The sequence below is a fragment of the Lemur catta genome, chromosome 10 (assembly GCF_020740605.2).
Source record: "Lemur catta isolate mLemCat1 chromosome 10, mLemCat1.pri, whole genome shotgun sequence".
NCBI lineage: Eukaryota > Metazoa > Chordata > Mammalia > Primates > Lemuridae > Lemur > Lemur catta.
The window spans coordinates 49127957-49151049 of NC_059137.1; the positions used below are offsets into that span (position 1 = coordinate 49127957).

At 41.6% G+C, this 23093-nt stretch overlaps 1 protein-coding gene across 1 annotated transcript in view; it reads right to left on the bottom strand.

The window, feature by feature from the left end:
• The window catches only part of ADAMTSL1 (ADAMTS like 1), a 366380-nt gene that overhangs the window by 82004 nt on the left and 261283 nt on the right, over positions 1-23093 (bottom strand). Inside the window, exons 19-20 of the mRNA XM_045563528.1 lie at positions 21336-22458; positions 37-164 (exon numbers count right to left, since the gene is read on the bottom strand). Of these exons, the coding sequence (XP_045419484.1) occupies positions 37-164; positions 21336-22458 (1251 nt within the window). The remainder of the gene's footprint in view (positions 1-36; positions 165-21335; positions 22459-23093) is intronic.

Here is a 23093-nt window from a genome sequence, read left to right on the forward strand (position 1 = left end):
TTTATGAAGTGAACTGAACAAGGGTTTTCAGGTTACCTGCTAATGTGACAGCAATGGAGACAGAGTCATATCCCAAGGCATTTGTGGCATTGCAAGTGTAGAAACCCACATCAGCTTCCACTGGTGCCAAGATCTGTAAGGAATCATCTGGCTGTAGAAGAATCCTGGAGCAACAGAAAAGAAATGTAGACCTGGTCAAGTCAGTTGACTCCTTTTTGGCATTTCAGTATGGTAAGGCAGAAAGGAACCTCAGGGTATACTCAGAACCCTGTTTTAGCAACAGAGACAGACCAGCAACACGGACATTCAGGAACCCAGGCCCCCCTGCCATTTTAACTGGTGTAGTTCTGGTAGTGGTCTCATACTAGGAGGTTTTTGATTGCTTGTGCAAATAAAATTAAGTTGATTACTTTATCTAAATGCTACCAATTGGAGCAGACACCATATGTGCACTGAATACAGACAACACACACACGTCAGGGGTGAGAGGGTATGCTAGCACAAATGGTACAGATAGATTTAGGGAAGACTTTTTAAGGAAAAGGCAAAGTTACAAAGGAGTGGAGCTTGGTTGGATGGTGAGAAAAAGGAGGGGCTTCGGGTATGAAGAGAGGCATCTGTTAAGGCAGAGGTGAAAGCAAGCAAGCCAGGAATCAGATACTGATGATAAGATCTTGATGTGTAAATTTGAAAGAAATTGTACACATAACAGCCTCTCAATTCTAGGTGGTCATATATATATCCACTGTCTTCAATTGCCTGTAAACATTATGGGGCACAAAACTCAGGTCTTAATGATTGCTCTTATTTTCCACAATACTACAGAGGGCTGTCTGTAGAGAATGTGCCCCGTAGAATGAAGGGAAAACTTGCCCTTTAGGGTCACAGAGAGGCAATTCCAGAATAATCACAGTCTAGTTCAGACACTTTTATTTTAATCTGAAAAGAATTACCAGAATCAAATTGTGAGTGCCTATAGTGAGCTTCAAACCCACTCCATCTCAGTCTACTATTTTTTTCCTTTTCTAGATTTATGCTATTTCTAGGAACTACCTGCTACGTCATGGCAGTTAAGCAGATCAGTGACTGACAATGGCTTAACGCTGATGTCCTGGTGACTCGGTGAGGCTGCCAAGAGCTGCAATGTGCATGTGGAGGTGGAAATCTAGAAGGGTTGGGAGAGCCAGGTGAGAAGCTCCAAGATCCAGTGCCTGGACTTGCCAGGTGTTTCAGGTCAATAGATCATTCAATAGCACACAAGTGGTTTAGTAGCCACTTTTGGGGCTCCTAGAGTCAGTCATTTCCATCTTTATGACTCTTTTCACCTCCCTGGTTTCACAAGCCTCAAAAAACCGTGTACCCAGTATCATGTTAATATCCATCCCTAGGAGGCAAGCAGGAAACAGGGGTTGTTTTTCAAGAAAGGGGGTGGGAAACACAGAAAGGTCAGGAAACCCAGAAGCCACGGTGGTGAAATGAAGACCAGGAGTCACATCTGCCCCAGCAAGGTTCCCGCTATTATGACTCTGTCTTGAGAAATTCCCTTGCTGGGTCTCCCAGACTGTGGGACGTCTGCAGTTCAGCACCACCTCTAGTCAGCTGTCAATTATTCTGAGGTGGGTGACCAGTCTGGCAATGAATGAGGCTTCCTTGGCTCTGCTTCTGGCCTTGGGTCTACTGCACTGCTTCCTCTTACCTCCCGTCAGAGGGAAGGCAGGAAGTAGAAGTCAGGCTTACATCAATCGATCTAGTTATGTATGAGCAGTTCTGGTAAAAATGAGGAAAGAAATAGAACACATTAGCTAAAGGGACGTTTTTGGATGATTTGAACTTGATTTAGTGCCATTCCACATCATCATCACTATTATTGGAGATAATCAAGCTTTTGTGGCACCGAACACTAGAGCTGAAACGTTGAGAGGGCCGAAAGGAAGCATCTGAAAGCTTGTGATCTAACTCATCCACCCATTCATTCGCTCATCCAACAAGCGTTAGGTGTATTTTTTCAATTACACATTAGTTTATTTCAAAGAAACTAATAAGAGAAAGATGACTATACAATTTATTTATCATCGGTAAGCTATACATTATTTTAGATAATAGTGTTACTGTTTTCTAAAGGAATCTTACCAGATGCAACGTAATGCAATATCATTGCTAAGTCTCTTCAGGTGTTCAAGCTGTTTTAGATTTTAAAAAATTAAAAATTGACTCAATGTTTTAAATGTTTATGATATCCCAGGAATATTTATACCATCATAATTGCTAAATAATAGTAAAAGCAGGCTTAATTAAATTTTAATAGAACTCAGGATGATGGAACTTAGTACTGTTCAATTTTATCATACTGAAAAGGTAGGGATTAAGTTTTGCTAAATTTCCAAACAATTAGGGTAGTTGCCTCCCTAGAACTGGCAACACCTCTCTTTTCCCTACAGATGGGGTTTGTTCCTGAGTTGAACACTCAGAGTAGGCAGCTAGAAGACAGTTCTTCTGAACTTTATTTTGGTCCTACTATCATGGCCACTGGCAAATCCTTTTACACCTTCCTACATTTCAGCCTATCACAACTTCTAGAAATCAGTTGAAGTATATTTTCCTAGTCAACGGAGGAAATTGTTAAACTAGATAAGGAATTTCTAGACCCTCTTAATATTTCCAAATTTTGTTGATAATGCTGGGAGGATGAGGAGATTGTGAAGAAGGAAATGAAAGCAACACACGTTATTAGCCAACTTTCCCCAGACAACTTATTAGAGCTCCATAATCAGGTTTTTTTTTATTTGTTTGTTTTTGCATAGAACTACCTAACCTGTCTGATCTCATGCAGAAAGTATAAACTCCTCTCCCATGCTGGGCCTGACCATCCTTTTTTTTTTTTTTTTTGCAGGTGGGGATTAGCTTTTGTAGCTATATCAGTGCCTCTGGGCACTGGCACTTCTGAGTAAGACATAATGGTTCTGCCCAAGTCCATAGGCTAGAAAGGAATTCCTACAAAGTTGATGAAGGGAAGGGAGGTGATCCACCATATTAGGCATAAAGCCATATGGATTTGAACTGGGATAGCAGTATTGGAAATGCAAAGGAATAAATGTAGATCATGAGATTTAGCATCTATATATTCTCTTATTCCATAAACTGTATACAAAAATAAAAAAACCTATAATATTTGCCTTCACAAAAACAGCCTTAAATATTATCTTATAATAAAACCTACATGGGACAAAGCCTGGATTTGCCACTTATTATGTATACTTATACATTATTTATATTTATAAAATTGAACCGTCTAGCTCAATGGTAAATAGTTATTTGGAAGCAGAGTCAGGATTTGAAGTAGGGTTTCTTGCTCTTGTTTCCGCACTTCCCCCCAACCATAATACCTTTGAGACCACCATAAGATTCAACTGTTTAGTCATGCTTTCTTCTTGTAATTAGAAAGCTGCCCACATGTGTGTCTTTTGTACATTTGGCCCATGTGAATATTCTCTATCCCTTCCCTAATAATCTAACAAGGCATAAATCCTTTCAGGGTTAGGGGAGGATTTGATTCCTATTATCACTACATGTCCAGAAAATTGGTAGATGGCAGTTTGGAGGCTGCCACTAGGGGGAGCAGTAGTTCTGGAGAGGGTTCCCATGCAGGGCTCTCTAGGAAGCACGGCCAGGCAAAGGAAAGGGCTTGCTGCCGAAAACTTCAGCCTCCCTATCTAGCCTGGCAACTAGGGAGAAAGATAATTGGAAAACATTTTTTCTTTGTATTTTAGGCGTGTACTCCACTAATTTAACTTAATTTGTTAGTAGCTGATTTCTGTCAGCTTGTATTTAGGTTTCCAATTTGACAGGCCTGTTTTAGGATGCACAGGCACAGAAACAAAGTGCTGCTTTCCAAGCAAAACCAGAACGATTCCTCTGGGTTGTTTTCGAATTTAAGGCATCAGAGGATGAGGGGACACAAAATGGGCACAGTGAGACCTACATAGCCAATGGTACTGTGGCATATGTTAGGTATGTTAATACTCCCTGCCTTACTCCCATACCATGCCCCACTTCCTTTCTGGTTTATTGGGCTAAAACTTACTGCTTTATTTCTTTGACCATACTTTTAGCCAGAAAAACAAAGGAGCAGTTTTGCTTTTCTGGGGACCTTTACTTGTAAAGCTTCTTTGTGACAGCGTGCTTTCTCAAACCAACCTCCATGACCAACCATGAGGAGCGGCCTTGCGGAGGAAAAGACTTCCCAATTGGCGTCAATGACTTGCACGCCAGTCTGGAGTCACGTGGTAGACTTGGGCAAGTTCTTCAACCATATGGGCCTCTAAATTGAGGATAATACTGACTCAGAGAGTTCTTGTGAACATCACATAAAAGAATATATAGACTCATTCTTACTATCTTCCAAGTAAAAAGGCATCAGGTTAAATATTAGAGACATTTAATAAATGGGTATTTTTGAAAATGCTACAGGTATCTTAAGATCCTCCTCAGAATTTCCAGCAACAGATGAAATTTTCAAGTTCTGGGCACAGAAACGCCCATCTACTACATGGGATGTGATATTGTGCTGTCTCAAGCCTCTCATCCTAACAAGTCAGCATTCTTAAACCCATTTTAGGCCTCAACACAGGACTGGAAGCTAGAAATCACAGGTGTATCCTTTTTCTTTAGAATAGTAGCCAGGCTCCTTCCAATCCCTTGAGAGCTAGTTCAATGTCTGTTTCCTGGTACTACCATAGCCTATAAGAATCCCTCCCTTTCCTGATCTTTCAGTTGTTCAGAGCTACACTACAAAGCCCTTTCCAATCTACAGTGTCTCATTTCCTCAGTTAGACTGTAAATTATTATCTCAAGTATGGGGACTCTTTATTTCTTTCATAGTTCCCTCTTTGGTGTTCAGCATAGTGCTGGCATGCTGAATAAATACTTAATAAACACTTCTGTAGCTACCTTCAAAGCAATGGGCTAAAAGTGATCGTATCTACGACATAGCACAGTGGAGAGTGGTTCAGGGCACAGCCTTCATAGCCATACTGATGGGTTCCAACCGCAGCTCTACCCCTTATAGTAGTTTTGTAGCCTTGGGTGAGTAATTTCCTTAACTTCTCAGTGACATTTATAAAATGAGGAGAATTACAGTACCGGCCTAGGGTTGTTGTCAGGATTCTACATGAGCTAATGCATTTAAAGTACATAGAAAAGTATCTGGCATGTGTTAAAAACAACAGAAGTGTAGACTATTACAATTTTGTTACTGTTGTTATCACCATCATCACCATTCATTCTTCATGCCTGAGCTTATACATTTTGGACACTGTGAAGAGCTGTTTTGATGTGGGTAAATGGCTGAAAAATGTATGGATTTAAAGGAAAAAACATAAATCAGGGCTATGGGGAGGGAGCAGGGTGTTGGCAACTACCTTAATTCTATCCTAGATTCAGGAAGTTCTGGATAAGAACAACTAGTTATTTCTATAGCTGTTTTATAACAACATTATTAATAACTTACTGAAATTTTAGAACACTTAAAAAAAAAGCTAGGGATCAATACTGCAATTTCTGAAACATATATAAACAATAAGAACAAGAGAATTAGGGTTGGAAAACAGTGAACTTAGGAGCAAGTAAGCAAAGGTAAAGGAGTCTATTCAAAGAACATTTACCCCAAACTTCTATTTCTAAGAGGAGATGGTGAGGTCTCTTCCTTATTGTAAAATGAAGATTTTTCTTTTCTGCGTAGGGATTCCTTAGATTTGGATAATCAAATCTACCACAAAGGGGGAGTGGGAACCAATATTTATTAGACATGTGTATATGCTTTTATCATTTTACTCTCACTATGTTACTAGAATGATATTATTTTCCCATTTTACAGAGGAGGCGAAAGATCAGGGAAGTTAAGTAATTTGCATGGTGGAAGTAGGAGTAGGGAATGATCTTTAACCTTTTCTTAAACTGACCACATCCGGGCATCCACTGGGGCCTAGTAGGAAGGCATGTGGCTTGGCTGCATTTTTGGTGTTGGGTAATTTGTGCCAAGGTTTGTAGTTACTCAGGGAAATGAATAATCATTAAAGAATATTCTGGATTTTAAATAGTTTTAAACAAGAGGAAAAAGGAATGCTGTTGAGAAGACTTCCTCTGTGAGCAAGATTTTTTTTTTTTCTGAAACCAAAAATTACAGTAGCCTAGAGGCTTGCAAGGGAGAGTTTTATTTTATACAGATATTTTGGGGAACAGATTTGAGGTTCATGAAGAGTTTCATATCACCATTTGGCTAGGGCCATTTTTTTTAACCTTTGCTGTTTTTAATGTAATTGCCAACTAAAAGTTATTTGATTCCAGAAGCTTCATGATTGCTCAGTAGAAGTATAGAAAGTATTTTTGGAATGGGAAGGGCCACCTGACCACACATTCTTAACCCTGTCCTCCTACTTCTTGCCAAACCCTTTAGCTTCCTTCTCTTCAGAAATTCATGAAGGCTTGAATTTCCTAATATGTGTAGTTTTATCTGCTTTTTGAGCAATTCCTTTCAAATTACAAACCTCTGCATAAAATGACTCTGATGGGACTTCCTATTTACCTATGATAGGGGTCCTCAAACTCCAGCCAACTGCCACTTGCTTTTGTAAATAAAGTTTTCCTGGAACACTGCCACACCAGCTTGAATATCATCCATGCTTTCATGCCATAATGGCAGAACTGAGTAGCTGAGACAGAGATAGGATGGCCTGAAAACCTAAAATGTTTACTATTTTACCCTTTACAAGAAAAAATTGCTGATTTCTAACGTATAACATGGAAGAATTTTCACTTCTGGTTTGTCTCAGTGACATCCTCATTTATACAAAAAAAATGTTAACCACTTTTCAGAACTCTGGCATCTGCTAGGGCCACTCTTCTAGGAAGAATAAGCTGACTGCTAGCAGGATCTTTGGAGATCCCCTAGCCTTTCTGGGAATAGACAGTGCCTGACTCTAAGCCTCACTTGTGCTGTCTTGTCGTCTCTGATTGTCTAAGTATCCTCTCATGCTCTTTACCTGCCTGATTCATGATGGTCATTTCTGTGACCTGTGCATCGACTCTTAATACTTTTCTCTTGCTGAGGCTTATGTATTTACTGGGCTGTTCTTTTTCCTTTGGCTCACTATTCTTACACTTTTCAATGGGGAAAAACATTTGTCATCTCCATTTCCTTTAGCTGTGTAAGGGAAACAAGCCAAACCAAATTGAAACTGGCTTATTTTTCCCTCCCTCTCTTCTCTGCCTCCAGTTTTTATTATTATCTACAAACTTGGAAACTGCATTTCATGTGCTTATGATTTTTACATATAGCATTATTCACAACTATGGTCCTGAAGTTGACCCTGGAGGAATTTCCCACCGGATTCTCTCCTTCATTCTAAGAGGTTTCCATCTGTGGATATTCTATGTTGCCCAAGTTAAAGTCTTCCAAATACTCCTTAATTCATCTACTATTCTACAGCACTTCTGAACATCGTTCAAAGCTTTCTGGGAAGTATAAGCATTTAGAGCCTACAGATTTCACTTTTCTACCAGATCAGAAATGATAGTAAAGAATGTCAGTTGAATATGAGCATCCTCTCCTGATGCCCAGATTTAGGATGATAATTATCTATCACTCTGTGTTTCCCTAGATACCTTTCCACCCCAACTCTTTGAACAACTGCCTTGATGTTCCTCAAAATAAGGGTAAAGCTTTTTATCTTGTGATGTCCTGGAAGATGGTGTGATACAATGACCCCATGTCTAAATGACAATGATTATAGATACTGACAAATATCCATCATGTGTCAGCCACTTTACAGACATTATTTCTGTTTTTCACACCCTTTCTGTTCTGAAGGACAGAATAAAACTTAGTGCCTCGTTTTATTAGTATCATTTTAATTTAACTAATAAGAAAGCCAGGTTCAGAGAGGTTAAAGTGGACTCACAATACTAAGTGGCAGAACTAGGATTTGTGCCTAAGTTGCTCTGATTCCAGCCTTACTGTCTTCTATTATCCATCATGGGCTGCCTTTTGTGTTAACTGATGTATTAATACCATCAGGTTGTTCCTCTGGATGTAGCAGGTGGGTAGCATAAGGTGGACACAACCAGACCCAGAAGAGAAGAAAAACAGGAACAGGCTTAGGGATTAAAAGGCAGAAACTCCTTGGACTTCGTCTTTCCCCTAAGATTCCATGTAAGTGAATATCACCTGTGAGTTACCTCCCACCTTACCCCCTAAGAAGAAATAAGTATTTTCTTCACAGTGTCTAGTTTCATGTGATTCTTTATGTTAACCTACATTCCTTTTGAAAAATCCCATAACTTTAGGAAAGTTTTATGCTTTAAGATTTACATCAACCGAGCTATGGGTAACATGTGATATCGACTCACTCTTGGTCCAATTGTGTTAAATAGCGAGCAAGGACTTCCCTGACAGTGTGGAGCTATCAGCAGTATTTAGTTCTTTCCTGGAGGAAAAGATCAATCTTCATCTGGCTGTTTTTCTCAATTTGGTAATCCAATCTGCAGTGCCAATTTTGGAAAATCTGGCTTTTCTTTTCAATAAGGAAGTCAGCATTATCTTTAACAGGTATCGTTTCTACAGTTGGATTCGGATGTAGGAATATTGAACATGTATCTGTCCACATTACATCAGCCTCCTGGTATTAGACATGGAGGAGGATTATTTACCAGATTCTTTGGCCAGGGGTGTGGTGCGTGTTGCACACTATCCAAATGAAAATTGGAGTCAGCTTTTGCCTGAATCTCAGCTCAAAATGTGATGAAGCGTTCAGTGTTTATACAGAATAACTGAAAAGGAATAGTTTAGGTTCATCTTGACTGTGGTCTAGGTCTCTCACCCACACACGTGCTTAGGCCGTCAGCACTTGTAAATGTATCTAGTCAGAGACACACACAAAGGTAGCAACTGTAATGTTTACTGAATGTCTGTTGTGTGCTTAACATTGTGCATATCTACATGTACATATTTATATGTAAAAGTAGAGCTACCAACAGAAAAAAAGGCTATTCCTAAAACAGATGTGTCAAAATATTAATAAAAACAAAAGCCTCACAAATTGGGAGCCAGCTGGCAGGAGTACTGAATATTATTTATGCTAGGCCCAGTCGACCCCAGTGGCTTTCTTATAACACAATGGTAAGTCCATGTATTGAACTGAGGTAAAAATCAATAAAAAGAAATAGTCCCTGGAGCCAGACTGCCTGGGATTCAAATTCTAGCTCTACTACTTAGTAAGTGTGAGACTTTCAGCAGTGAGTTTAGCATCTCTGTGCTTCAGTTTCAGCATCTATAAAACAGGGAGAGTAACCTCAAAGGGTTATTGTACGGGTGACGGAATACCTGAAACTCAACGTAGGTGCTCAATAAACGTTAGCTGATAATCATGATTTCTCCATTTGCCTGGATGTGATGGGAGAAAGGATGCCACAAGGTATTTAATTTCTGTACTTACTGACCCTTTAGCAGTGCTTTTCAGATTATATAATATAGTTGTGTGCCACAGAATCTCAGGGTTTCCTGAAACTTGTTTAGTGGAGAACACATTGACAAGGCAGAAATGTTTAGTTAAGAGCAGGAGTCACTGTGGAATTCTGCCACAGTGGCATATGAGAGACTGGAGGTCCAGGTTATGTAAAACCATACAGATCACAGCCTCCAGACAATTAGGAAACCTGCCTCCTAATCACTAGCATCCATCTATTCATCTCTTTGTTCATTCATTCACCAGTTTTTCATTTGCTGAGTATCAATCATGTTCTTAGAACTGGAGATAAAAAAAGACAAGACACATTCTTAAGCATCTGCACTTGAGGAAGACTAACACAACCCAGAAGGTAATTTAGAAAAACAAACAGCTAATTCTAATACACTGTGGTGAGGGCTGAGACAGAACATTATGCATGCGGTACTGTGTGGCTCACGGAGGGTCCTCTGATGGGGCTTTGGGGATAGGCTTCCTGTAAGGAAGGGTCAGAAGGCCTCAGGCAAACCTGTAAACATCAAGGAATGGGGAACTGCTGAGGGCAGAGGCTCAGTGCCACGAGGCAGTCAGGGGGCATGATAGGAGATGAAGCTAGAGAGATGGGCAGATGTGAGACAATAAAAGGTATCATGCTAAACATTATCCTAAAGTGATGACAAGCCATTAAAAGAATTTTAAGCATTAAAGCAGCATGGTCATGTTTGTAAGAAAGATGCTCCAGCACCAGCATGGTGAATGGCCTAGAATAGGAGGCTAACTTCTTCTGTAAAGGGACAGATGGTAAATATTTTCAAGCTTTGGGGGGCCACCTACAGTTTTTGCTATATATTCTAATTTTTTTGTTTGTTTTTAATAACCTTTTAAAAATATAAAAGCCATTCTTTTAATAACCCTGTGTTCAAATCCCAGCTCCACCATATATTAAGTGTGAGACCTTGGGCAAGGGAACCTAATAGCTCTGTGCTCAATTTCATTGGCTCTTTTAAGGATCTTTTAAAAGCCATTCTTAATAACCCATGAAAAGATCTTAAAGCCACTGGTTGCAATTTGCCAAGCCTTGGTCTAAAGGCAAATATAGAGTTAGGAAGCTGCTACAATAATTTAGAGTTCACAAAGGCAAACCAAATTGGAGGTGGTGAGAAGAGAGAAAAGCGGAGGGATTAAGAAGCCACTGAAAAGCTAGAACAGTCTAGATTTAGATACTAAGGAGGAAAGAAAAAAATTTTCAGCTAGGAAGATGGCTAGATGGGGATACTCCTTACATTGAGCTAGGGATTCAGGAGTTTAGTTTTCAATGTACTGAGGTGAACTATTAGTTGAACATCTGTGTGGGGATGTCCAGTAGACAGCTGTACATAGAGTCAGAGGAGAGAGTTGGTCTGTGGCTAGATCTATGGGAATCCTTGGCATAAAGAAGCACACTGGAGCCACGGGCATCATTAGTGCACACAGAGTGAGAGTCCAAGAGGCTAGATAAGAGGTGGGTAGAGGAAGTCACCAAGAACGAGAAAGAATAGCCAGAAATACAGAAATAATACCAAGTGCAAGTGGCTTTTAAAGTAGCAAGAATCTGTTTTTAAGAAGAGGTGGTTAGCCTGTGTAGAAAGCTGCTGAGAGGTCACATGAGACAAAGGATGCTTGAGACAATTTTCTTCTTTTTGAAGAAAAAATAACTTTTTGAGGTGAGGTGGAAAGGGATTTTTTTCTAAGAGTAATTTATGTTGCATGCAGCCTCAGAGTATGAGGTAGGCAAACAGAAGTCAATTCTATAATAAGTTCAACTCAACAGGATGAATAGAAATCTGCCCCTCCTTATCAATTCTCTCAATAAATTTGAGTGGCTTGAACTGCACACTAAAGAGACACAGGCCAGCCAAATGGACAAATACACACAAGCCAAGTATCTGCTGTCTTCAGGAAACACATCTAACCCACAAGGATGTATTAAGACTCAAGGCGAAGGGATGGAAAACAATATTTCAAGCAAATGGACACCAGAAGAAAGCTGGCATGGCAGTTCTGATTTCAGATAACTTACTCTGCAAATCAACGAAAGTAATGAAAGACAAAGATGGTCACTACATAATGGGGAAGGGTACAATTCAACAAGAAGACACAACAATTCTAAATATTTATGCACCTAACTCAGGTGCACCCAGATTCATAAAGCAAATCCTAGTTGAGCTAAACAAAATGATAAACAGCAACATCGTAATAGCCGGAGACTTCAACAACCCCTCTGACAGAGCAGGACAGATTTTCCAAACAGAAAACAAAGAAACAATGGACTTACACAGAACTCTACAACAAGTGGGACTGGCTGACATTTACAGAACATTCTACCCCCAAACCACCGAATATACACTTTTATCATCAGCTCATGGACATTCTCTAAGATTGACCATATCATAGGCCACAAAGCATGTCTCAAAAAAACGTAAAAAAAAAAAAACAAAAAAAAAACAAACAGAAGTTATACCATGCATCTTCTCAGACCGCAGTGGAATAAAATTAAAAATCAACTCCAACAGAAACTCTTATCTCTATACAAAGTCATGGAAACTAAACTGCCTTCTGCTGAACAATGATTGAGTTAAGGAGACAATCAAAAGATTCTTTGAACTAAAATATAAAGGAGACACAAGTTGTCAAAAATCTGTGAGACACCACTAACGCAGTCCTGAGAGGAAAATTTATATCCATAAATGCCTACATCCAAAAGACAGAAAGATCACAAATAAACAACTGAATGAACCATCTCAAAGAACTGGAAAAGGATGAGCAAACCAACACCACACCCAGCAGAAGAAATAGCAAAGATCAGAGCAGAACTAACAAATTGATAATAACGAAACTATATAGAAGATTCATAAAACAAAAAGTTGGTTCTTGGAAAAAATAAACAAAATTTACATGCCTCTTTCTAGATTAATGAGAAGCAGTAAAGAAAAGACTCTAATAAGCTCCATCAGGAATGAAAAAGGAGAAATTACAACTGATACCACGGAAATACAAAATATCATCTATGAATACTATAAAAACCTCTCTGCACATAAACTTGAAAGTGTGGAGGAAATGGACAAACTCTTAGAAACACGCAGCCTCCCTAGGCTCAATCAGGAAGAAATAGGATTCCTGAGCAGACCAATATCAAGTACTGAAATTGAAGCAGCAATAAAAAAAACCTTCCTAAAAAGAAAAGGCCTGGACCAGATGGTTTCATACCTGAATTTTACCAGATCTACAGAGAAGAATTGGTGCCTATCCTGCAGAAATTATTCCACAACATCAAGAAAGAAGGAATCCTCCCCAACACATTTTATGAGGGCAACATCACCCTGATGCCAAAACCAGGAAAGAATGCAACAAAAAAAGAAAACTAAAGATCAGTATTGCTTGTGAATATAGATGCAGAAATTCTCAACAAATTCCTAGCAAACCGAATTTAGGTGCTTATCAAAAAAATAATCCACCATGACCAAGTGGGCTTCCTCCCAGAGATGCAGGGATGGTTCAACATATGCAAATTCATAAATGTAATTCACCACATAAATAGAAGCAAAACCAAAGACCATCTGACCCTCTCAGTAGACACAGAAAGAGCATCTGAAAAAAGTCAGCACCCTTTTATTATAAGAATGCTTAAAAAATAGGGAGAGACGGCACTTACCTAAAAATGATATAAGCCATATATGACAAACCCACAGCCAACATCATACTGAACGGGGAAACACTGAAAGCATTCTTGCTTAGGACTGGAATCCGACAAGGTTGCCCTCAATCACTGCTTCTCTTCAACATAGTGCTAGAAGTCCTAACCAGAGCAATCAGGCAAGAGAAGGAAACCAAGGGCTCCAAATGGGGGCAGAAAAGGTCAAACTATTGCTCTTTGCTGACAATATGATCTTATATCTAGAAAACCCCAAATATTCTGCCATGAGACTACTGGAATTGATAAACAAATTCAGCAAAGTCTCAGTTTACAAAATCAATGTACAGAAATCAGTAGCATTCATATACGCTAACAACAATCAAACTGAGAACCAAAGACTCAATACCCTTCACAATAGCAACAAAGAAAGTAAAATACCTAGGAATATGTTTAACTAAGGAGGTAAAAGACCTCTACAGGGAGAACTATGAAACTCTAGGGAAGGAAATAGCAGAGGACGTAAAGAGGTGGAAAACCATACCATGCTCACAGTCGGTAGAAGCAACATTGTTAAAATGTCTATACTGCCCAAAGCAATCTACAGATTCAAGGCAATCCCTATTAAAATACCAACATCATTTTTTCACATATCTAGAAAAAATAATTCTATGATTCGTATGGAACCAGAGAAGACCCCATATAGCAAAAGATACCTTAACCAAAAAGAGCAAATGGGGAGGCATCAGTTTACCAGACTTCAAGGTATACTGCGAGACTATAGTAACTAAAACAGCATGGTACTGGCACAAGAACAGGGACATAGACCAATGGAACATAACTGAGAACCCAGATATAAAACCATCCTCAGATAGCCATCTAATATTTGACAAAGCAGACAAAAACACATACCGGGGAAAAGAATCCGTATTCAATAAATGGTGCTGGGAAAATTGGATAGCCACATGGAGAAGACTGAAACAGGATCTGTACTTTTCACCTCTCACAAAAATCATATCACGGTGGATAACAGACTTAAACCCAAGGCATGTAACTATAAGAGTTCTAGAAGAAAATGTTGGAAAAACCCTTATAGACATTGGCCTAGGCAAAGAATTTATGAAGACCACAAAGGCAATCACAGCAACAACAAAAATAAATAAATAGGACCCTACCAAATTGAAAAGCTTCTGCACAGCCAAGGAAACTATCACAAGAGCAAACAGACAACCTACAGAATGGGAGAAAATATCTGCATGTTACACATCTGATAAAGGGCTGACAACTAGAATCTATATAGAACTCAGGAAAATCAGCAAGAAAAAAATCAAACAACCCTATCAAAAAGTGGGCAAAGGACATGAACGGAAACTTTTCAAAAGAAGACAAATGGCTAACATATGAAAAAATGTTCAACATCTCTAATCATCAGGGAAATGCAAATCAAAACCACAATGAGATATCACTTATCTCCAGTGAGAAAGGTCTTTACCAAAAAGTTCCAAAACAATAAATGTTGGCGTGGATGCAGAGAGATAGGAACACTCATACACTGCTGGTGGGACTACAAACTAGTACATCCTCTGTGGAAAGTAATATGGAGATACCTCAAAGAGCTACAAGTAGAACTAACATTTGATCCGGCAATTCCATTATTGGGTATCTACCTGAAAGAACAAAAGACATTCCATAAAAAAGACACCTGCACTTGAATGTTTATTGTGGCACAATTCACAGTTGCAAAGATGTGGGAACAACCCAAGTGTCCATCAGTACATGAGGGGATTAATACAATGTGGGGTGTGTGTGTGTGTGTATGTATGTATACCATGGAGTTCCACTCAGCTACAAAAAACAATGATGATCTAGCACCTCTTGTATTATCCTGGATAGAGCTGGAGCCCATTCTACTAAGTGAGTATCACAAGAATAGAAAAACAAGCTCCACATGTACTCACCATCAAGTTGGAATTAACTGATCAACACTTAAGAGCACATATAGTAATAACATCAGGTGTCAGGCAGATGGGAGGGGGGAGGAGAGGATGGGTATATACACATCTAATGGGTCCGGTGCACACTGTCTGGGGGATGGACACGCTTTAAGCTCTGAATCAGGTGTGGCAAAGGCAATATATGTACCCTAAATATTTGTACTCCTGTAATATGCTGAAATAAAAAAAAATTAATAAAAGTCTAAAATGAAGTCTAGAAATATTAAGTAGCATTTAAAAAAGTCATAATTAATAACTTTGGAGGGGTTCAATGTTGAAGATAAAATTCTACGTGCAAAATATTTCTAGGATGTAAGTTGGCTACTTTAGGGCTATAACGTTAATGCTTTTAAACCATGCAGGGACCATCAGTGCACTAGGCCCACGAAGTAAGGCTAGAATGCTTCTCTTCTGAGGCACTTTCAGGGTAGCAAAGTGAAAACAGTCAATTATAGATCCATAATTGCTAAAAGGATTCAGCAATGAAAGCAAAGGGAAAAACAGGCCAAGTTCTCTTGTTTTTGAAATCAAATGGCACACAGTCCTCTGAAAAGAATTACCCTGATAGCTGTGCTGAAAAGTCCAGTTCTGCTTCTTTGTTCTCAGGCTGAACCAGGTGGCTACACTTAGTTATTTTAACCTCTAGCCAGTTCAGAACTTTTCCAGAACACTGGCAGCATATTTGGAGTCTGTTACCTTCCCCCATGTCTACTTCCTTCACTCACAGGCACTTGCATTTGCACAGTCTGGGCTCTGCAAATCCAAGGCTTAGTATGCAGGAAACACTGCCCATGAGCAAGAACGTGGGCTGGTGGGAGAGAAGGCAGGGGGAGAGGAGAGTGCTTGGCAAAATGAACCCCACAATTCCTAAGTGTTGGTGGATTTCTACCTCCACCAAATCTTCTAGCTGAACTAATAGCAAGTGTATACTTCTAGTCTGAGGTTCACCATCTTCTTCTCTTTTCTCAGTGCTTCCTAAAGGTGGTCCTTGAACCTCTGGCTTCAGAGTCACCTGCAGTGCTTGTTTAAATGAAAATTAAGGGTTCCTACTGTAGAAAAGAATTTCTGGGGGTAGGGGAGTATGTGGAACTCTGCACTCTAAGATCTTGGTAATTATTACATACAATGAATTTGAGAAGCCCTCGTCTATTCACTTTTACAAGTTTACAAGTTTAAAGACAGATATTCTGCCAGTTGGCGTTGAATACAAACTGGGGCCTCGAGTTATTTTGTCCTATACCAGTACTTTTGTAGTTTCTAGAGAGCAGTGTCCTTGCCTTACTTATCATCTCACTGTATCTAATGCACAGTCAATATTGATGGCATCATAGGGGCTACTGCAATGACCCCTTATCAGCCCCCAGCTCCCACTCATGAACCTCTACAATTCACATGCCACAGGTGAGCCTGTAAAATGCAAATTAGATCATGTCACTTTCCTGTCTAACATCCTCCCAAGTCTTCCAGTGGGACTCAGACTAAAACTTGAACTCCTTCCCACAGTCTCTGGTCACCCTCACGACCTCCTCCCATACAACCTCCACATTTTGCCTACCATACTCCAGCCAAATGAACTTTTTTGGGGTTCCTTCAATACATGAAAGTTATTTTCATGCCAGGGTTTTTGCACTGCTGTTCCCTTGTCCAGGGATGCTCTTCCTCCTCACATCACAACACTGGACACTGGGTATAATGCAGATCTTGGCTTACGTGTAACCTCCTCAGAGGACCCATCTAAAGTGGTCACCAAATCATTCTCTATCACATTCCTCTGTTTTAATTTTTCTGCCCAACATTTGTCACCATGTGATATTTTTCTCGCTTGCTTTTCGGTGTTTATTGTTTTGCTCCATTCATTCACTCATTCATTATTATTCAGTACCTGTCTGGTGCCAGTTACTACTGGCTATAGCAGCAAAGAAAATCTCTACCTTCATGGGTAGGCAGTCAACAAATAAATGTATAAGACATCAGATAATGATCAAATTCGCTAAATAACATAGCTGAGTTAAAGGGCTAGATAATGATGAGGGGGTGTTCTTTTAGAAAGAGGGATCAAGGAAGGCCTCTATGTATGCCTTTTCAGCAGAACTCCAAATGCATGTCAACTCTAAGAGAACACAGACTCTGTTTTTAATCATGACATTTCCAGCAAGTCAATGTATACCTGGCATATAATAGGTAGATTAATAAATACTTATGAAATGAATAAATATGCATACCTCTTTCTTAGCACTTAGAATATGGCATTTACTCTTTTGGCCTCCACACTAGACATTGAGTTTCACCAAGAGGGAATGAGTCTTCTTTTCCTTCATCCCCAGTATCTCATGCAGAGTCTGGCCTCAAGTAGGCATGAGAACATTTGCAGAATACAGGAAGAAGGAAGTAGGGATTATGATGAACCAGCTTGTCATAATATACTCAAGAGACACCCTGTTAACTGTTGCTTGAGAAGCTGACGTGTGTTTCTAAGAATCATACGAATTAATTTCAACTAGTAAGTTATATATATGATGAGACACAGTAGTATCTGAATTATTAGTGATTCTTCCATAAATTAATTTCTTTCAAATCAAGCTTCGGCATATTTAAAAGCTAAAGAATTAATAAACTTCTCTCAGTCACTTTTTTCCTACCTTGACCTATCTTGCTAGCTCAGGCTATTTGGAGTATACTTTAATAAACTGCAAAGTCCTACAGACCAACAGGCAGCTGAATCTTGCAGACTCTCAGAAAAGTGGCTTTGGGCACTAAGCAAAAACAGACTAACTGAACTGTGACAATGTGCATTTCAGCGATTCAGAAATGAGCATTTCTGAGCCGCTACCAGACATAGTAATGATGACAAGCAATGAGACCCAACACAGAAGAGGTCACCAACAGCCCTCAGCAAAGCAGTCCCACTGGCAGCTCTGTGCCTCCTACGTGCTCTGTACAGATACGTTCACTCCCTTTTCTCAAGCAGAACTTGAAAAACTGTATAGAAAACTAAGCTTCAGCCATATTTCATACTGGCCAGCCAAGTAAAAAGGAAAAAATTATAAAGTCAAAGATCAGAAATGGAAATCACTTGTTTTTCCCTACCGCATGCCATTAACTTGCATTGAAAAGCTTTGCCAGGGCTAGATCTAGGAAAAAAATTTCAATGGTGGCGAAACTGTCCCTGCCCCTCAGGTGCGTTCCTTTTTATGCAATCCTCCGTGCCCCAACCAATGTCCTGGAGGATCTAGGACTTGCCCTCTGCTGTTCTAGGCCCAACACCTTTAATATCCTCAGCACCTAGGTGCCCTGTCTCTTTTTCTAGCAAGATTCCACTGGACCTTCTACATCTTAAAGCCATGGGGGGTTAGACACTCAAAGCCCATTAAAGTGAAAATTAAAAGGTTAAAGTAGCATTTCCTAAGTGCTATTTCGAGACTTATTGGTGTCCCTGAGATTACTAAACCAAAAAGTTGTTCAGTGATCAAAGGAGTACTTTGAAAACACTGCATACTATAATATTTACTATATTGTCCACTTGGAAAGTCACAACACACATTGAAATGCTTAAAAGACTAAAAAAAGAAAAACAAAATAATTTTCAGTTGCGGGACAGTTAAATGAATTCAGGAACAGTAATCAGCTATTTAAAAAGATGATATAGATCTCTACATACCATTATGAAAACGTCTCCTAGACATGTTGTTAAGTAAAAACCAAGCAAAATTTCTGAACATGACTAATATCCCATTAAAAAAACCCCAAATCCTATGGGTACATATATGCTTTTTATGTAATACAATAAAATATATAAAAATTCTAAAAGGATATCTAAAATTATAAACAGTGATAGCCTCTGGGGAATAGGATTGGGGGGATAAGGGAGACTTGCACTTTTTATAGATTTAATATTATGTGAATTGTTGTATAGTCTTTTATTACTTTTATAATAAAAATCAAGTGCTATATTAAAAAACAGACATAAAATCCAGCCATAAATACATCTGTTTAGCTTTGAGTGAGCACTTTTCAAACTCATGTCATCACTAAACCCGTTTGTGGAACACTCAGAAACAACTTGTGCCACAACTTCTGGAAGTTACTGTGGTCAAGGCTCTCCCTGTGAACACAGGGGTGTTAACCCCCTGTGGCCTTCTGTAAATAAGAGAAGGAGGCAGGAGGGACTTCGGAGATGATCTGGTACAACCCTCTCACTTTTGAAATGAAGAGACTGAGGCCATGAAAAGTGAAGGGCCTTGGCATGATCAGCCTGAACCTCTCAATCCTTGTGTAGCTCCTTCCCACATCATTCCTATAGTCACCCGGTGACATAGGTGGGCTGTGATCCTTGGATCTCATAAAAAGTCTCTAGCATTCAAAGAAATTGTCAGGACCTCTGAATAAGCTAAGGGCTCAAGGTTCTCCCTGCAGTTAAAGGCAGAACAGAGTCCTGACGACCCCCTTGGCATTGAGCTCTCTTCTTCCATAGCTTTTTAGGAGGAAGTAGGAAGATGTTAATTTCCTTTTCCCTCATGCAGTCAACTGTGCTTCCCTTTAATCCTAATAGTACCAATCTTGGCACCTACACTTGAGAAACTAGCTGGTGGAGGAGGTGGCATGATGTAGGCACAATAGGAACCACAGGTACATTGATAGGAATTGCAGGGCACCTGCCCACCTGGGCCCCACTCATCATCCTGGGGGCCTGACACAGGAACTGCCAATCAGGGACCTCAGGGGCATTGACTACGATCTTTACAACCACACTATAAAGATTTCTGGAGAAAACTACACAGATCACAGCAGTTAAGGAAATCAAGGAAAGGAGGAGCTGGGGAGGATTGAGGGGCAAACAAGAGGAGAAGTTAAGCACACAGGCTGCCAGGTATGCTGTCTACGTTCACAGTGTCTTCAGCATTTCTGTGTGGGCTTGACACCTGTGCCTCAGCTTCTATCTAGGATGCGGTGATAATAGTACCTAAGTGTACCCAGGGATTTTGGGGAAGATTAAACACGATAATGCCTTTAAAGCACTGAGGACCATGTCAGGCATGTGGGAAGAGCACACAGAAGAAATACTTAGTATTGTTATTATAGCTATTTGGTTTGTAAGCACCAAAGCTGAGAGACAGTATTAGTGACAATAGGCAATAGGTTAAAATAAGGAATCTAGACTCAAGGACCATGATTCTATGATTCTTTAGATGACTACCTACCTTATTTTTGTCACATATCTTGGCTCTGCCACCTAATAAATATGACCATTAGCAAGTTAATTACTTTATGTGTTTCCTTTTCTGTAAAGTGTGAATAAAAACTCTACCCACTTCTAGTCAGTGAGTTAAAACACATAAAGAACTTACATTTGCCTAGCAGACAGTCACTACTCAATGTCAACTATCACTGTTGTTGTCAAGGCCATTAGAAAGATTAAGAGAGACAATATACATAGAAAGTGTAGTACACTTTCTTGATGTACAGTGCTTGGTACATAAGTAGTAGTCAAAAAACACTTACTACTTCCACTACCACTACTGACTTTGCATTACGAATGGAGACGGCCCAAGGAGACCAGTAAATGATACATGCTGTCATCCTGATAATGACACATCAAAACAGAGATTCCAAGAGATATTAGGATAATTAATCATCAATCTGACTAGGAATAACAGCCTTCTGGAACAAATAGCCTTGTCCAGCCCAGACAGAGGATGGGCTCACCCGTGGGGAACAGCAGGTGCTGGCTGTGCTCTCTCTCCAGCCCTGGGGACCACACACACACTGAGACAGTGTCCTGGTGCCGAAGCTTTTCAATGGTTCATCTCACAGAACAGTAACATAATAAAGCCTTGGCTTGGAATGATGTCTTCCTGCCAAAAGCTCCAAGTTACCCAGAGAGTATCTTATTCATTTTTGGGACTGCATGGGGATGGGAGTGGGTAGACAGTGTTGTTATTCCCTTATAAAGATGAGAACACACAGTTTAGAGAAATTAAATACCTTGTCTTCGCTCCAACCATCTATCAGTGCTGCCAGAGGACCTGAAACCCAGGATGTGATCCCGGAGGGCCAGCGCTCTAAGCCCTACCTTTGGAAACACCTTGGAGGATGTGTGGATGGTGTGGCTTAGGCCAGATGTGGTCCCCTGCCTCCCTCCCGTCCCGACCTAGACCAGGTAGCTGCGAGGCTCACCTGTCACCGAACTGAACCTCCTCTCCATTCCTGGCCCAGGTGATGGTCGGTCTCGGGTGGCCTACGGCCTCACAGTGGAGCAGCACACTCAGCGTCCCGCTGGCCAGGGCCACCGTCTGCCCAAGGTGGGTGACCACCTCGGAGGCCGAGAGCTGCTGCGCAGCCGAGATCTTCCGCAAGACGGTGGGCTTGCGGTGCGCTCGGCGAGAGCCGCCCCCGGCCTCCCCCGCGGAGGCCCGCAGCGAGCTGCTGAAGCCAGACACGTGTTTATGCGGGGGGACGGCCACGGGGGCAGTCCTGCGCTCGGAGGGCTTGAGGAGCGTGTCCTCGTGCTCCAGGTGGCTGCGGAAGATCTCCTGGGCCAGCTGGGCCACCAGGTGCTTGCTGTAGAGGTCGCGCAGCTCCTCGGGCTGCTGGGAGAGGTTCCTGAGGATGTCGTCCAGCCGCCTCTGCTCGGCCACCAGGGTGAAAGGCAGGTGCAGAAGGGCCTGCTCGGCGCTCGGGTCCTCCTCCGAGGACGCGTTCCTCTCGGTGGAGTCCTGCACCTCCCACGAGGCCAGGAGCTCTCCGGGCCAGCCCCCCTGCTCCAGCAGGCGCGAGACGAGGTCGTCGTAGCGGCTGCCCGGGTCGGCGGCGACGCCCCGCTTCTCCGCCTTGCTGCCGTTGGACAAGATGCCGTTCCGGTGCTTGTGCGCCTGCGGGGCCTCCTTGGGGCCGGCCTTCCTCGCCGCCACGGCCTCCTCCTCGCCCCTCAGGCCTGAGGGCCGGGCCACGAGCTTGCGGTTGCCGCCAATGAGCTTAATCACGAACTGCTCCCGGGCGGGGCCGGCGGCGCAGGTGTAGACGCCCGCGTCCGAGGGCTTGAGGCGGTGGATCTTCAGGTGGCCGAAGGGCGCCACCGCGACGTGCGCGGAGCTGACGAGGTGCTGGCCGTCCTTCTCCCAGGTGATGAGGGGCTTGCGGAACCGGCGCGTGGGGCACCGCAGCACCACGGCCGTCTTGGGCAGCAGGTAAGCGAATCCCCCCATCACGAAGTGCAGCTTCCTCTGCCTGCGAGTCTGGACGTAGACCTTCCGCGCTGCGGCGATGTGGGGGCTGTGCTTGGGGGACGGTCGCCCCGGCCCTGCGACGAGAGGGAGGCCGGTGGACACAGGAGGAGAAAGGGCGAGGAGAGGAAAACGAGGGTGAGATGCAGCCACCAAGGAGGGAAAAGGAGGAAAAGCAAAGGAGAGATGGAGAGACAAGAGGGAGAGTGCTCATCAGGGTTTACTCTGGCCAGGGCCAATTAACCGCCTGCATTTTGCAGGAGGAACTAGCTCCCAGCTGTGGGCCATCAAGCTGCCACCACAGTGAAAACTGGAGAACTAATGAGGTGCAGGGGACAACCCGAATATCACCCTGCTGGGTCTTTCTGCCCCTAGCGGCTGGGATGCAGGGTTCCAGATAGAGGAGGAGCCCATAGCAAAGGCAGTTCCTCATTAAAAACATTTACAAAAAGAAATCAGCATCATAAAAAAGGGCAGAGGACAAAGGGAAGGAGAATGTCTTCCTTTAAGTGTTTACCTTTTGGGTCCTGCAAACACCAGAGCCCTAATGTACACGGTGAGGAGAGCCCAGAAGTGTTACAGCTCTAGGGATTAATATTAAACAGAACAAATCTGTTTAGAGTCGTTTAAAACCCCAGAGTGGATAACATTAGACTTCATTAGTAATATGCTGCCTCCAGCTTCCAGATCTCTGTATGCCACCGAGTGAACT